This window comes from Parambassis ranga, unplaced genomic scaffold, assembly GCF_900634625.1.
Source record: "Parambassis ranga unplaced genomic scaffold, fParRan2.1 scaffold_22_arrow_ctg1, whole genome shotgun sequence".
Lineage (NCBI taxonomy): Eukaryota > Metazoa > Chordata > Actinopteri > Ambassidae > Parambassis > Parambassis ranga.
Window position 1 is genome coordinate 3,769,207 of NW_021144778.1, and position 14,382 is coordinate 3,783,588.

At 44.0% G+C, this 14,382-nt stretch overlaps 1 protein-coding gene across 1 annotated transcript; it reads left to right on the forward strand.

Moving 5' to 3' along the window:
• Positions 1-13,204: 13,204 nt before the first annotated feature.
• On the forward strand, positions 13,205-14,086 carry LOC114430303 (uncharacterized). Its single transcript, XM_028398606.1, has 2 exons — positions 13,205-13,537; positions 13,631-14,086. Exons 1-2 carry the CDS (start codon positions 13,205-13,207, stop codon positions 14,084-14,086), a joined length of 789 nt encoding a protein of 262 aa, XP_028254407.1.
• Positions 14,087-14,382: the final 296 nt, after the last annotated feature.

Genomic DNA, 14,382 nt, shown 5'->3' on the forward strand with positions numbered 1-14,382 from the left:
ACATCTGTTTGGACAGCATACAGGCAGGACAATGTGATTAAGGACAATGTCAAGTGTGTGGAGTCAGAGGAGCTTTCTGTTGGCTATACCGCCTGCTGCAGAAAAAAGGGACAAAAAGGGTTCTTGCCACAGTTCCTGAATGTTTTCATTACATACCTCTGATTACAAGTTCAGAACAGTTATTGTCCCATCCAAAAGTGTTAGAACTGACAGATGAGCCACAAAAATACAGAAGTGGCTCTCTCTATGACATCATAGATGGAGAGCTCATGAAATCACAGCCTTTATTTTCAGCCCCACCTTCTGCTTTACAGATCATTATTTGAAATCTGCAATGCACTTGGATCTCATGCTTCCCAAAATAAGTTGCTGATGTTTTATTACACATTAGGAAACATTCATCCAAAATATGGATCAAAACCTGCTGCAATCCGTCTACTGGCTGTTGCAAAGAAGAGTGAGTTGTCTGATTGTGGAGTGGATGGAATTTTGGGCAGGTTGTATGAGGACTTGAAAATGCTATATGATGGTGTTAATATTCAGACTGCAGCTGGTGAACGTGAAATATCTGGAGCATTAGTGTAGATATGTGGAGACACCTTAGCACAACATGAGCTTTGTGGATTTAAAGAGGCTGTTGGTTTCGCCTAGAGTAAGTGCCGGCAGTGTGAATGTTCATTTAAGGACACGCAAATGTATTTCGACCAAGACAACTTTGAACTAAGGACACTAGAAAGACATGTTCGGCAGTGCAGTGACATTGAGAAGCAAATACAGAGGATCTTAGGAACAGTTTAAAGACTACATTTGGCATCAACAGGAAGAGCAAGCTGGTAGAATTTCCAGCCTTTAACTTGATTGAACAAACACCTCAGGATATGATGCATGTAATTCCTGAAGGCATTGCTCCATTAGAAATAAAGTGTGTGTTAAACATTCAGTTCTTTTAGGTCAACTAGACTTGGATGCCCTCAATACTGCATTAACTGGATTTCCCTACTCTCCGCTTGATGTCAGAGACAAACCAAGCCCTATAGCTTACAGCACATTAGCTTCAAGTGACAGTAAACTGAAGCAATCCTCAGGCCAAATGACTGTTCATTTATTATTGATACAGCTACAGATACTGAGTACTACAAATTCATCCTTGAACTCATAGAAAGTGTTCAGATGGTGTTTGCTCCTGTCATTGGTCTACAGACAATTAGCAGGTTAAAGAGACTGAACAGCATTTAAAACATCTGAAATGTCTTTTCCCTGATAACAATATTTATATCTGATTCATGCTCCATCGCAGATAGAACTCCTGGGACCGATGGTCCGTCACATGTGCATGAGGTTTGAATCAATACATTGTTTTTTCAAACAGTGGGCTGCAAAGGTCTTTAGTAAGGCATAATCAAATGTATGAGTGTTGTCAAAATGTAAGTCATCCTGAACACCCAATGTTTTTCAATGAGTGTGCATCGGGACCAACTTCAGAAATACGCAGCATGTCATATTTGAAAGAAAAACAAGGGCTTTCCTCGGAAATGATGACACAAACAATGCAGTGTCTGTTGAATGGATTCATCTAAATGGTCATAAATATGTACGGAGAAGACATTACTTGTAACTGCTGTTAATTCCAGTGATTTACCTGAGTTTGGACTCGTGAGCAACATCTATGTAATTAACTGGTCGTTATATTGTTTTGAGCTGCAGCAGCATAATACTGTCTGCTATGATAGAAATTACATGGCATATTCAATAGAGAGGCCAAACATGGCACAAGCAACTGAACTCATAACATCTGAGGATCTGTTAGATTCCACTCCCTGTTATAGTTCTACTCACAAGGATGTGACATGTCCCCACAAAATATTACCTGGCAGCTGTGCTTGGGCTACACAGAGCCTCATCTGAGAGGCTGTAACAGGTGCAGTTTTTAATCGGTTTGCCTCGGTGGTTTTCGTTGTTTCGTGATTGTTCTTTCTGTATGAAAATAACAGTAACACTAATCTGAAACAGCAGATCAACAGTCAGTCAAATGCTGATGCTGCAGTATACTGAACAAGCATGTTCTTTGCTACATTGTGATTCAGGGTGCAGGTGAAGCAAGGGTCATTTCATTTTTTGCCATTTTGGGTCATTTTGTTCTGTTTGTGGACAATGCACATTTACAGCATGGTTATTTGTATTATTTGTATGTTCTATAGACCAGTCTGCTGTCATTTTAACAAGATGCTGGATATGAACCAATTCTGTCAGGTACAGATGGCCTGCAACGAAATAATAATAATAAAAAGTGTTCATTGTTCTTGTTTAGTTTTTCTTAAATTGAGGAGTTGTGTGAATGCTCTTACTCTTATAATAAGTCTTGTTGCTCCTCTGGGATTTATTATAAAACATGTTTTCATCTGTTTCTGGTTCTTTTTACCTCAAAATTAGCTGAAATATCAAGAAAAACTTACCATACCTTCCTAAAATGAGATATAACTGTATAGCTGTATATAGAACACAATATGGCTGCATGAATATAAGATTGGGACGACATGTTGCCACACAAGTGGCTGGCATAGATGTAAGTATTTACCATAACTCAATAACACGCTTCATACCGATGAAGTGTGATGGGATCATTCCACACGGCACACCTGATGAAGGGTTCAGAGCTCCAGTGAACAGCTACCAAATGTAAATGTAGCACTCAGAACCACCTCCAGGACTTTGATCTGCTGGATTAGTCATGGAGGAACCAGGAACAGGACTCACCTGGACATGCAGCTGCTTGTCAGCCCTTTGTTCCATTATATATGAGCCAGCAGAAATGTGTGTGTATGAATCCACTGTCACCACAAACACTTTCCCCTCTCTGTTCTTCTTCTTCCTCTGCCTCTTCTTCTTCTTCTGTGGTGTTTTCTGGCAGCTGACATCCACACAGCAACATTTCTGCCTCCTCCTGTCTTCAGTCAGACTGTTTCTCTCACAGTCTGTAGAGAGAAGCTGTCATTGTTGCACTGAGCAACAGTGGCAAGAAAAAACAGGAAGAACCCCTGAAAGTTTTGTCTAACGTCTCAGCTGTTACCTTTAATATTATCATAACAGATGAAATCATTCAATTGGATTTTGTGGTCTGGGTTAGATCAGTCAGCGTTTTAAATGAAAACTTATTTCTCCTCCAGAGGAGGAACTGTCAGGAGTGGGATTTGAACCCACACCTCCAGTGGAGACTGCGACCTGAACGCTAGCTGGCGAAGGATCGTCCGTACAATGTTGGAAAATGTTGGACACAAGAGCCAATCACAAGCCTTCAATTGCTGGAGGTGCGCCCAATCAGCTAGCGGATTTCTTCCCCACTGTCCAACATTTCCAACATTTGACCAATCACGGTGGACAAATGTTGGAGCAGAGAATCAGTATGGCGCATACCGGTCGTCATTCATTCTGCACTAGCTAGCGAGAAAAACAGTCGGTACGGTAATTAAACACTTGCTACAGTGCCGTGTGACACTAGTTTACGTTTGTGTGTCATGTAAACTCTTGTACTGTGTTGACGTTTTAATAGATTGATAGATTTGTTGAGTTACGGCCGTTACACAAAGTGGATTTTGTTTTGCCACTCGGTGCTTACTAATGTTATTTAAGGTGCAGTGTTTTAAACCTGAGAATCAAAGTATTTCCACCCACGTTTAAGCACTACCACATAAGTATTTTTTTTTATTTAGATTTTATGGTGTATTGCCATATAGAAATGTCTTCCTGTAAATAAACATTGTCCCTTAATGCCTATTACCTATAGAGAAAGGCCACTCAAGGCGACGGCATTCTTTGTAATATTTTATTTTATATTGTTGTGAGGACAGCGGGGGTCGGGTGATCTATTTTGCCAGCTGACATGCTGTGGGTGAAAGGAGACGAAGGACTGTCATCAGGGGAGGAGAGACGCCAAGGACAGCGGTGGCAGACAGGTGAAGGAAAACGGGGAGAGTAAGAGGGACCCGTGATGCGAAAAAAAAAATACGGACAATAACCATTTTTTTATGGACAAGGATCGCCCAGGGAGAGAGAGGATCCCGCGTGGGGTTCACCAGGAGGAGTTTTTTGTTTGTTCGTCTGTTTGCCCGTTACTTTTTGATCGGGACTGAAGGGACATTTATTTGTAAATATGGGTCGGATTACAGCGTTATTTGGGATGTAAGAAAATATGATTTTGAGTTAATAAACCGGAAACTCATTTCTCATTTCAAGTGTCTGTGGTCTGTATTATGCAACAAAGGTAAATAGAGTACAACACGGGAGAGTCCCTGCTTAATAGTAACACTCCGTTTACTTTAGGCAGACTGTTAAAACATTTATCCATATGTCCATTTGTAAAAATGATGCCAAAAATGTAGCAGATGCAGATCAACACTAGCATTCCTGTGGTCGCCGGTTCGAATCCAAGCTGTGGTCCAAAGTAAAATCCTAAAAGTGTCAATTTGAGTTTCTGCATCCTGAAATACGTACATAAATTAGATGTTTCCACAACTTTCCTTTCTTTTTTCATTTTTCCCTTTTTCCCCTCTTTTTCCTCTTCTTTTCTTTTCCCCCCTTCTCCCCCCTTCTTCCCCATCTTAGACGGACGAATGTTCCCCAGCTTGAACGCAGCGCCTTGGACCGCTCGGCCATCCTGATATGAACAGCATGCTGTCCACAGCAAATTTAGAACAGCTCCAAGATGAACACTTAATAAACAGTCTGAAATCTTCACTGACACTGATGTGGACAGACTGAGAGTGTCTCTATGCTATTTCAACAAGTCTTGAGCCAGAGGGGAAACTCAGGTAATAAATGATGCTGTAACCTCATGGGAATTGATCTGATGGGTGGGAGTCCACTACATTATCCATCCAGCTACACCCTCCCTCTTAAAATGCAGGCTGGGGGATGCGGGCATCGATCCCGCTACCTCTCACTTGCGCTTACTGCATCGCGCTAGTCGAGCCAAAGTAAGCCCAAAGTAAGCCCACATTAGCCAATCACGTTCCTTTCCCTGGGCTTACTTTTGACCAATCACGTTCCTTTCCCTGGGCTTACTTTTGCCCAACCAATCGCGTTCCTTCACTGTGGCTTACTTTTGACCCTTCCTCGTGAAAACGGTAAGATGAAGTTTACTTCACCTTATTTAATTTACTATAAATCGGCCATTGTCTGTTCAGATACAGTCTGTACCTTAAGAAAACAAAACAGGCCGACATAGCGATATAGCGATTGGACATTATATAGCACACGTTTTTTTCGACGTACCCGTCAACCTGTAAATACCGACCAAAAAATGTCACTACCATTGATCGCTATCGCTATCATGGCCACCCGCTAACAGGCTATACGTGCAATTGATTCTCTGTAAACTGGTAGATATTGCTCTATTGTTCGTTTTATGTAATGTTCACATAACATACTAATATGCATGTAATACCTTGTAATGGTGTAAACCGCTTTTTGTAGATGTAAAGTAGCCTATATGTAGGCTAATCCAGGAGGTCATTTACTATCTCTATAAACTATAAACGTAGGATATTGATCAGTTCAGAAATTCGAGTTTTAACATTAATATAGTAAAGTTAAGGATTCAGACATTGGGGTTTTCAAAATACATCAGAATAAATCAAAATAGAATACTTTTTACTCTTACAAATTAAGTTATGTTATGTTATGATGTTAAAATGGTTTGTTTTCAGGTGGGTGTTTTATTACAATCCCTCCCCTTTAACAACTTACCTCTACAAATATTTAAATAAAGGTACAATACAATAGCTCAATGAAAATAACATGGTTTTGCTTTGTAGGAGACACAGTAGTACACATTATCATAGTAATGTGAATTACTTTATCAATCCCTGTGGGGAAATGAAGTAGCTTGTTAAATGATCACACTCTAAAAGTACAGGTATCTTTCAGTGGTAATTGTGTTTTCATTTCAGAAAATGTATGCTTATCCAGTCTTTAAGCGGCAGTCGGCCACATCACAGCGTCTCCTCATGGCGCCATCAGAGGAGGCGATGCGAACGCAAAATGTGGAATCTGGAAGGGCCAAACCTGAAGAGGAAGTGCTGGCGGAGGCCAGAACTTTTGTGAGTGTAAACGGTGGAGACCCCAGTGACCACTTTTTGGTGCTTGCTCACTGCAAGCTCCAGTTTGGGAAGTACCAGGGCCAGAGATTTATATGGCTCCTGGAAAACTCTCTGGGGTATGCATTGTATTTGATGGACAGCATATCTAAAGAGACGGTGCAGGCAAACCCCCTGTCACAAAATAAGCAGCTGTTCATTCAGTACACATCTCTTATTAGAGAGATGGCAGAGGAACTGGAGAAGTTCCCACATGTCTGCTCCTTCACCTGCTGCCATCCAAACTGGTGTGTGGAAGACTGGCACTGTGAAAGCACTGTTGGCGCGTGGCAAACATTTGTCTCCTTCACAGCTGGCTAAAAAACTGATGTCACCAGTTAAACCCTGTGAGTGTAACTGTGTAACATGTACTGTATATGTATTCAGTTATCATTATGACAGACTACACAGACTTATCCACTTGCTGTTTCCAGCCCCGATACTGCAGTGCACTCTGCCAACAGAACCCCAGCCAAACATTTGGCACAAAGGCAGCTCTTCCCTACTGGTAAGTAACATCGTACATTGTTTGTCCTTGTGTCTTGTCAACAGTAATAATTTTATTAACCTATTAATAAATGCTAATAACATTTTATATTTGTGCTGCAGGCACTTCTGTTGCCCCTTCTGGAGCGGGTGACTTTGCTGAAGACGATGATGAGGAGCTGGTATCTGCAGTGTCACAATATGAAGCACAGCAGAATACAGGTGTGGCATACGACACAAATGCAAATATTATGAAAATGTTTAGTGAAAACACACTGTGAAGTATTATTTTTGAGGAATAAAAAATCACTGTTTTTTCAAATATTTTTGTTTACAGTACAGGATTATGTCGCATCAAGCTTCAAGCGGGATGCATTCTTTGAGTGCACCTCTTCAAAACCTTAAGGATATCCAAAGGTGTTGGTGTTTTTGTTTGTGTTTCCCGTTGAGAAACAATCATTGGATAACATTTTCACTAACATCACTTGCTTTTCTCACTCACTATCTGTCTAATCCCCTGAACAGGACGGAGGAGATTCATTGTTTTAATGATCACAGTAACTGTTTTTCATCACTGCAACTGTGTGCACGCTTCATGTCTGTGGGCATCACTACTTTATACTAAATTCATCACAACTTATTTTCTTTGCTCTATTCCATCTAATCCTTTTCAAATACAGCTCTGGAAAAAATAAGAAACCACAGCGGTCTCTTATTTTTTTATGTCTAACTATTAATTAGAATCATAATCTATTAATGCTTGTCCAAATGTATGCTGTGCAGGCAGATTGTGGACTGCGATCAAATGCAACAGTCATCCTTATATTATTTTTTTCTGCATTTCTCCTTCAAAAGCTCCAGCCATTGCTCATTCAGAGGCCCGTGCTGGTCCGCCTCTAGTGGTAAAAATACCAGACCCTCCACATCATCAGCCACCTACTGAGCTCCCTCGTCACTGGAAGGATCAGCTTCCACCTTTCCAGCAGGAGTGGATCCGTAAGACCCTCTTCAAGGCCAACCTACATACTGGCAAGCCAGAGCTAGTGCCCCAGCTGAAGCTTTGGTGGCATCCTCCTCAGCCCCCTCTCATTCACAGTCAGCTGCCCGCCTCACCTGACCTCTTCTTCTGTCGGCCCCTTTTTTTATGGATGCCGCTGAAGATGTGGCAGTTCCCTCTTGTCTGTGTTCGCCCAGACTGTGGTAAACACAGACTAACAGCGGCAGGACTGTATCGTACTGTGCGCAAGGTCTTAGACATCGACGGGTGGTATGACCTTGCAACAGAGTACTTGGAGTGCAAACGCTGCACAAAAAAGTATCCAGCCTGGTCCGAAGACATCTTAGGACAACTGGATATGGGCCACCGCAGTCAGTTTCCTGCTTTATTGACATACAGGTAAGTCATAATTAAGATCAAACATTATTAGGTGCTTTGATTTGTGTTATTGTTTAACCAAAAACTGCATTTGTGTTATTACACTGGTCTTTCATTAGATACTCATGTGACAACCGGGTGGTGAGGATGATGAGGGAGAGGACATTGGGCAACAGTGTGACTCAGCTTCACAAGAAGTTGATGGAGCAACATGGTGAGGCATGGACGCAGCGTGTACTGCAGTACCTCACTGCCTGTGAGCCATTTGCAAAGTCCTCCCTTGTGCAGCCTCCTGTGTTCCTTGAGCCTCCTCCCTTACCTGCCATACCTAAACCTAAGTGGCTGTTAGCTGTATACGCCAGGGATGTTCTGGGGCGACTGCATGAGGTCAAGGCCAAAATTACATCTGTCTTTGGGTCTGTGCTCAAGATTGACTCCACTAAAAGGTATCACAGCATTTTACCTATACAGAATGTTGGCCAGATATAAATATGTTTGCGTGCATAATGAACACTCTGTTTGACCTTTTCCAAATAGGTCACAAAGAAACTCGCTGGGGCTGCTTCAGGGACAGCTGCTTGGTGCACAAATGTGGGAAATGAACACGGCCAAGTCCTTGTCTCTGTGCTCACAGCTGCCGAGGGACATGGATTGGATGCCATGGCAGCTGGCCTGATGAAGCGCTATCGGGAGGCAGGACAGATGCCCCCAAAAGTGATGTATGTGGACAGAGACTGCTGCAGTCAGCATGGCCAGTCTTGTGTTAAGGCCATGTTTTCAGAGTGGGATGACCTCGAAGTGCGCCTTGACATCTGGCATTTTATGCGCCGATTTGCTGCAGGTGTCACAACAGAGGCTCATCCACTCTATGGAGTCTTCATGGCACGTCTGTCCACGTGCATCTTTGAATGGGATCCAGAGGATGTCGCTGCTCTTCGCCGTGCAAAGGAGGGGGAGCTAGCAGCAAAGAAGACCGGCCACCTCTCAGAAAAGGCACTCAGTGCTCGCATTACCCGGAGGGAGTTGGCACTGCACTGCCGCAGGAGGACCAGAGGGATGGAGGAGACCACCAGCCTGATTGGATCACTGATTGATCACTTTGACAGTGTGGATGGGAAGGACACTCTGGGAGTTCCTCTACTGGACCATGATCGGATCCAGCAAATATGGAAAGAACAGCAGAAACATGTACTGTGTATCCAAGACCCAGAGAACTTCCCACTCTACATTAAGAAGGGGACACTGAAGAAAGGTGGTGTGGAGCTGTGCTGCTACAGGTGTGCCCGTGGCTCTACCTCCCTGGAGTCTTTCCACCTCCACTTGAACCGCTTCATCCCAGGTATCCCATATGGATTACAGTGTCTCTTTAAGTATTATAAGCACTGTAACTGTTTCCATTACTTTAAAGTAATGTCACATTCTACAGTAATATTACAGTCCTTTTCTGATGTCAGAACAGATCTTATCTCACAAGAAACTAATTTAATTACTTTTCCTCATTAATTCTGGTTATAATGATGATTTTTCATGTATTTACATAACTCTATTGCATGTAACCTCATAGTACCTCAAATGTAGCACATATCTTGCGCGTGTGTGACCCTTTTTTTCTATTTTATTTAACCTTTAGGAACCAGTGCCAGTGATGCACATTTTCAGGCCTATCTCCTTGAAGGCTTGATGCGATGGAATGAAGATCGGATGGAAGAGGCTGTAAAAGGAGCCTCTTCCATCCGATCATATGGCAGTGCCCTGCGAGAGGCTGTGGACCAGCTCAGCCGAGTTGTGTTTGGGAAGCCCTGGGATGAGCGCTACCGCCCTCCTGGAGTATACACAGGCAAGAAATACTCATTTAACACTAATATAAATAATTTATTCATCAATCCACATTTTTGTATTTTGAAACATTATCTGTATAACCTTTTATGTTCTGGACAAAATATTAAGAACACTTTCTTTTTTGTTTTTTTCTTGTAGGTGAATTGCTGGGGGTGGAGTATCTGTACAGCCAGACAGGCAAAACATTGACTCCAGTGCTCCAGAACCCTGAAGAGGAGGACAGGTTGGTGGAGCAAATAAATGACGAGGACCTGCAAGATGAGGGATTTCAGGAGGAGATCATGGAGGACATCACAGTATCAGTGCTCTGTGAGGATGACCCCTGCCATGATCTTCAAAAGAGCCCCCCATCTTTGACAACCAGTCCTCAGGCCTCTGCTCCACCCCACCCATCCACGTCCAGTGATGGAGAAGGACAGCATCCTGCCTCTGCCTCCTTAGTGCTGTCACAGCCGTCTGACATCTCTCAGGCTGCACTGGATCCTGGAAGCAGTCCATCCAACGAGCCTCAGGTAAGACATTTTAATGGCCTTTTAACTTTTGGTCAGCTTTTATTGCACATATATTAACATTAATCTGCATTTACTAGGGAGCAGTTATTGGCCCTGATGGTGTCACTGGGTGGGACAAGGTCCAGGAACTGGCTGGTTACCTTGTGGGTCTTCGTGAGGCTTCTTACCTCACTGAGCTGCAGGTGACAGAGGCCTTCCGGCTGTGGGCAGCGCTCCCTGATGGTGACAAACAACGGGTTAACTACCAGCCTCGACATCAGCCTCGACTGACACACGGCCGCTTTAAGGCACCAAAGCGATCTGGAGTCACCCCGGGTGTGGAGAGTGTAAAACGGTGTTTGATTGGCCATCCTGGGGGGCCAGCTCAGTGGCCTAGTACCAGCCGCTTAGTTGAGGCCATATGTGTAAAGCTGTGTGCTTTACACAGGTCAACAACCAAAAAGGCTGGAGTGAGCAACCCCAGGTGGTCTAAAATCCTCACCGATTACCACCACATCCGAGATTTGGTGCTTAACAGCACCAGGCTGATGGAGGAAACCACGATCCAGCTCTTTGAGCTAAACCAGCGGACACTCATTCAGTGGTAGGCAGGGTACACTATTTGCCTCAAATGAAGTAAATACTTCTAAACACATATAATAAAAATGATGTATTTTCAGGTTTCAACGGCGGCAGAAGAATCAGGAATTGAGTGTCCTTAATCAGGGACCGGCTCCATCTGCCTCAATTCCTGTGGCTCAAACCCGGCTTACTGCTCCGAGGGAACCACTGGATGAAGCACCAGTCACGTCAGGCCCAAGACACGCATTTGTACTTCCACCAAATCAGGAAGGACAGGCTCCTCCTCTGCGGCCTGGTCGCCGGCGCATCAGGGAGCGCCCCATCACACCTGCGCCCACAGTACCTGGTCCCACAGCATCAGAAACTGCACAGCCTGTTTCAGCAGCTGGGTTAGGCACGTTAGTTCTGAACCCAAACATGACTGTGCCAGTGGTGATGGCAGCTTCTGGTACTGCAGCATCCGGTGCAGGCGCAGCCCCGCTTCTTCCTGCGTCTGCTGCTCCTCTTCCTACTGTGTCCCGTTTCACTCAGAGGAACAGGCGGCGGCGGGCTCTGGAGGAGGAGAGTGGAGTCCAAAAAAGGAAGTATGTGAGAAGGGTTACCTTCAACACATGCAGCAAATGTGGGCATCCTAAAACAGCAGAGTTTGGCCACAGTAGATATGGTAATGCCACATTTTGCTCGCGTTCATCCAGTGGAATGTCTCTGGATGAGTGGCTGCGCCAGCAAAAACATCCACAGTAAACACTGTATGTTTGGCCTGTATATATTGTATATAAGCAATTTTCTTATGTTTAAATCAACAAGCCTGTCTGTCTTTATGCAGTGCTGTTGAATGTTATTGTATAATTGCACATTGTGTAATATTTTACCTAATATTTGACCTGTATATGTTGTATATATTTTCACATGGGTGAATGGGCTGAATAGTATTTTATAGTCCTGTATGCAGTGTGTGTGTGTGTATTCACTTGTATTTGTTTTATATTTGTTCTGATAAATCATATAAACATTTAAGATTCACTCTGATCTTTATCAAAGAAGCTCCCACACAAAAACACGTTTGAATGCTCATTGTTCATATTATTAAACCATAAACAGGTAAACATCACAAGTCATTGGACGGGGCATATCATGTTAAAGCCAAAGTAAACACTAAATAAACTAAAAAACATCTGTTGATATTGTAATATATTTAAACATATCTAAACTAAGCTAAATCAATCATTAATTATTTTACGCACGTTGTGGGTTTTAAACATTCCAACAACTCTATACATTGTCGCACAGCTGACGGCACAGACTACGGGTTCGAGTCCAGCCCATAGCAGATGATTTGTTTCATATTTCACTTAAACTCCTTTATAATGAACAGGAATATTGCCTCAATACCGCTACACGAGACGTTTGTCCGCGCACAGCGGGGCTCCACATTTTTCTCAACTTTTTCCCTTGCGTGCGACAGCGAGAAAATCGGACCCCTTCTTTTGCGCAGCAAGCGCTCTACCATTTGAGCTAATCCCCCTTGTATAAAGGGTCAATTGCAAGTCAATCAGGACTCACTGCACTACATGAAGTGTACTAGTGAAGTATTGGAAGCATCAGACTTTTGATCTGAGGGTCCAGGGTTCAAGTCCCTGTTTGGGCGGAACACTTTGTACTCCCTCTTGCTTGTACTCCCCTTCCCTCTCTGTTAATGTGCTTGGACAGAGCTCTGTGAACAGCCAGCCTCTTTGTGTCTTGCCCTCCTTGTGCAAGGTGTCAATGGTCGTCTTTTGGGCAACTGTCAAGTCAGCAGTCTTCCCCGTGGTTGTGCAGCCTACAGAACTAGACTGAGACCATTTAAAGGCCTTTGCAGGTGTTTTGAGTTCATTATCTGGTTAGAGTGGCTCCAGGTGTCTTCAATGTTGAACTGAATGTGGGTTTTCCATTAATGCCTACAGCTGGACCAATGCACAGACTGTGGACTCCTCCATAGACTGATCTGTGTAGATAGGACACCAGTATTAAGCTGGATCCATACTCCGCGAGACAAAGACATTTTCCCCCCCTGCAGACGTTACGCCCACAAAATGACGTCATTTTTTGTCTCTGACCGCCCGCTGATCCGCACTCCTGTGCACAGGGTCCGGGCCGAACTTTGTCTTTCAAGGCTGTGCGGCGACCATGCTGTGATTGGTCGGAATTTATTGTGGGCGTGATGTGGGCGTGATGAATGTGGAGAAGCGCATGAGGCTCTCCAGGTATATAGGTTGGTGTATAAACAGCAGTGATTCAACAGATAAAAAAAAAATACAACGATGGATGTTTTTGAGGAGCAGCTTGCTGAGGCAGTGAGGAGATACGAGCATCTCTACAACACATCGCTGAGGACCTATAAAGACACGCAGATGGCCAACAACTCCTGGAAGGAGATAGCAGCGGTACTTTGCAAGGAAGAGAGTGTGTGTCGCAAAAAGTGGCGCCACCTGCGCGACAGATTTGCAAAGGCAAAACGCCGTGTGCACAATTGCAAAAGTGGTGATCCCGGTGGGCAGAAATTCCCTGTAGTATACACGGCGCTACAGTGGCTCGAACCTCACGTGAAACACCGGGAAACATCAACCAACTTGGACCTGGATACACTAGACGAGGTAAGCGTTACTTTTAAACATGTGTGTGATGTAAAATTAATATCAGTTGTGTGTCTTGGGTTGTAACACCGGTGTTATTAATTTGCTTCTCAGCAATCTGTAGCGGACCCGGAAGAGGGGGGATCATGCACCACAGATGTATGCAGCATAGCAGAGCTGGAGTACACAGTACTGGATGCTGCGCCGCCTGTGGCATCCACTCCGCTGCATGGGCGCACAGTTCCTCTGCCCGCAACTCCACCATCTCCACGGCGAACAGGGAGGAAGCGAATGCGAGGCAATCAGACATGTCTGGATTTCGAAGGTGCTCTTGCAATCCTTGACAAACGAAGGGCAGAACGGGAAGAATTGATGCAGGCAGGACGGAGGGACGCCGTACAGCAGCTGATGGACCCCTGTGCAAGATATATGCTTCATGTTACCGATTTCATGAGGGCACTACCACCACAGGCGCTCAGAAACTTCAAGTGGCAGTTGCAGAACCTCATGCACAAGACTGAGCAAGAGGTCGAACAAGGCAATCTTGAAGGTTATTCAAGGTTATCTTGAATGTGTCCCTGTATACCCCCCCCCCTTTTTTTTTAATCAATAAAGCGTGTGTTTTCAGTACCAAAGTGCATCTTTGCATTTTATAAGACCATACTGGTTTCGCATGATGAGCAATACAAAAGAAAGGCAAGTAAAGGGTGATTTGTCACCAATAACTCCAGACAGCCATTCACACATATCAGATGGTGACTGTTATTACCATTCTATATACTCCTACATACCCGGGCACAAGCACTGAATCTTTGCTATTGTTACTTTTAATGTCGCATCTTCACAGCTCATCACCGGACAGTTTG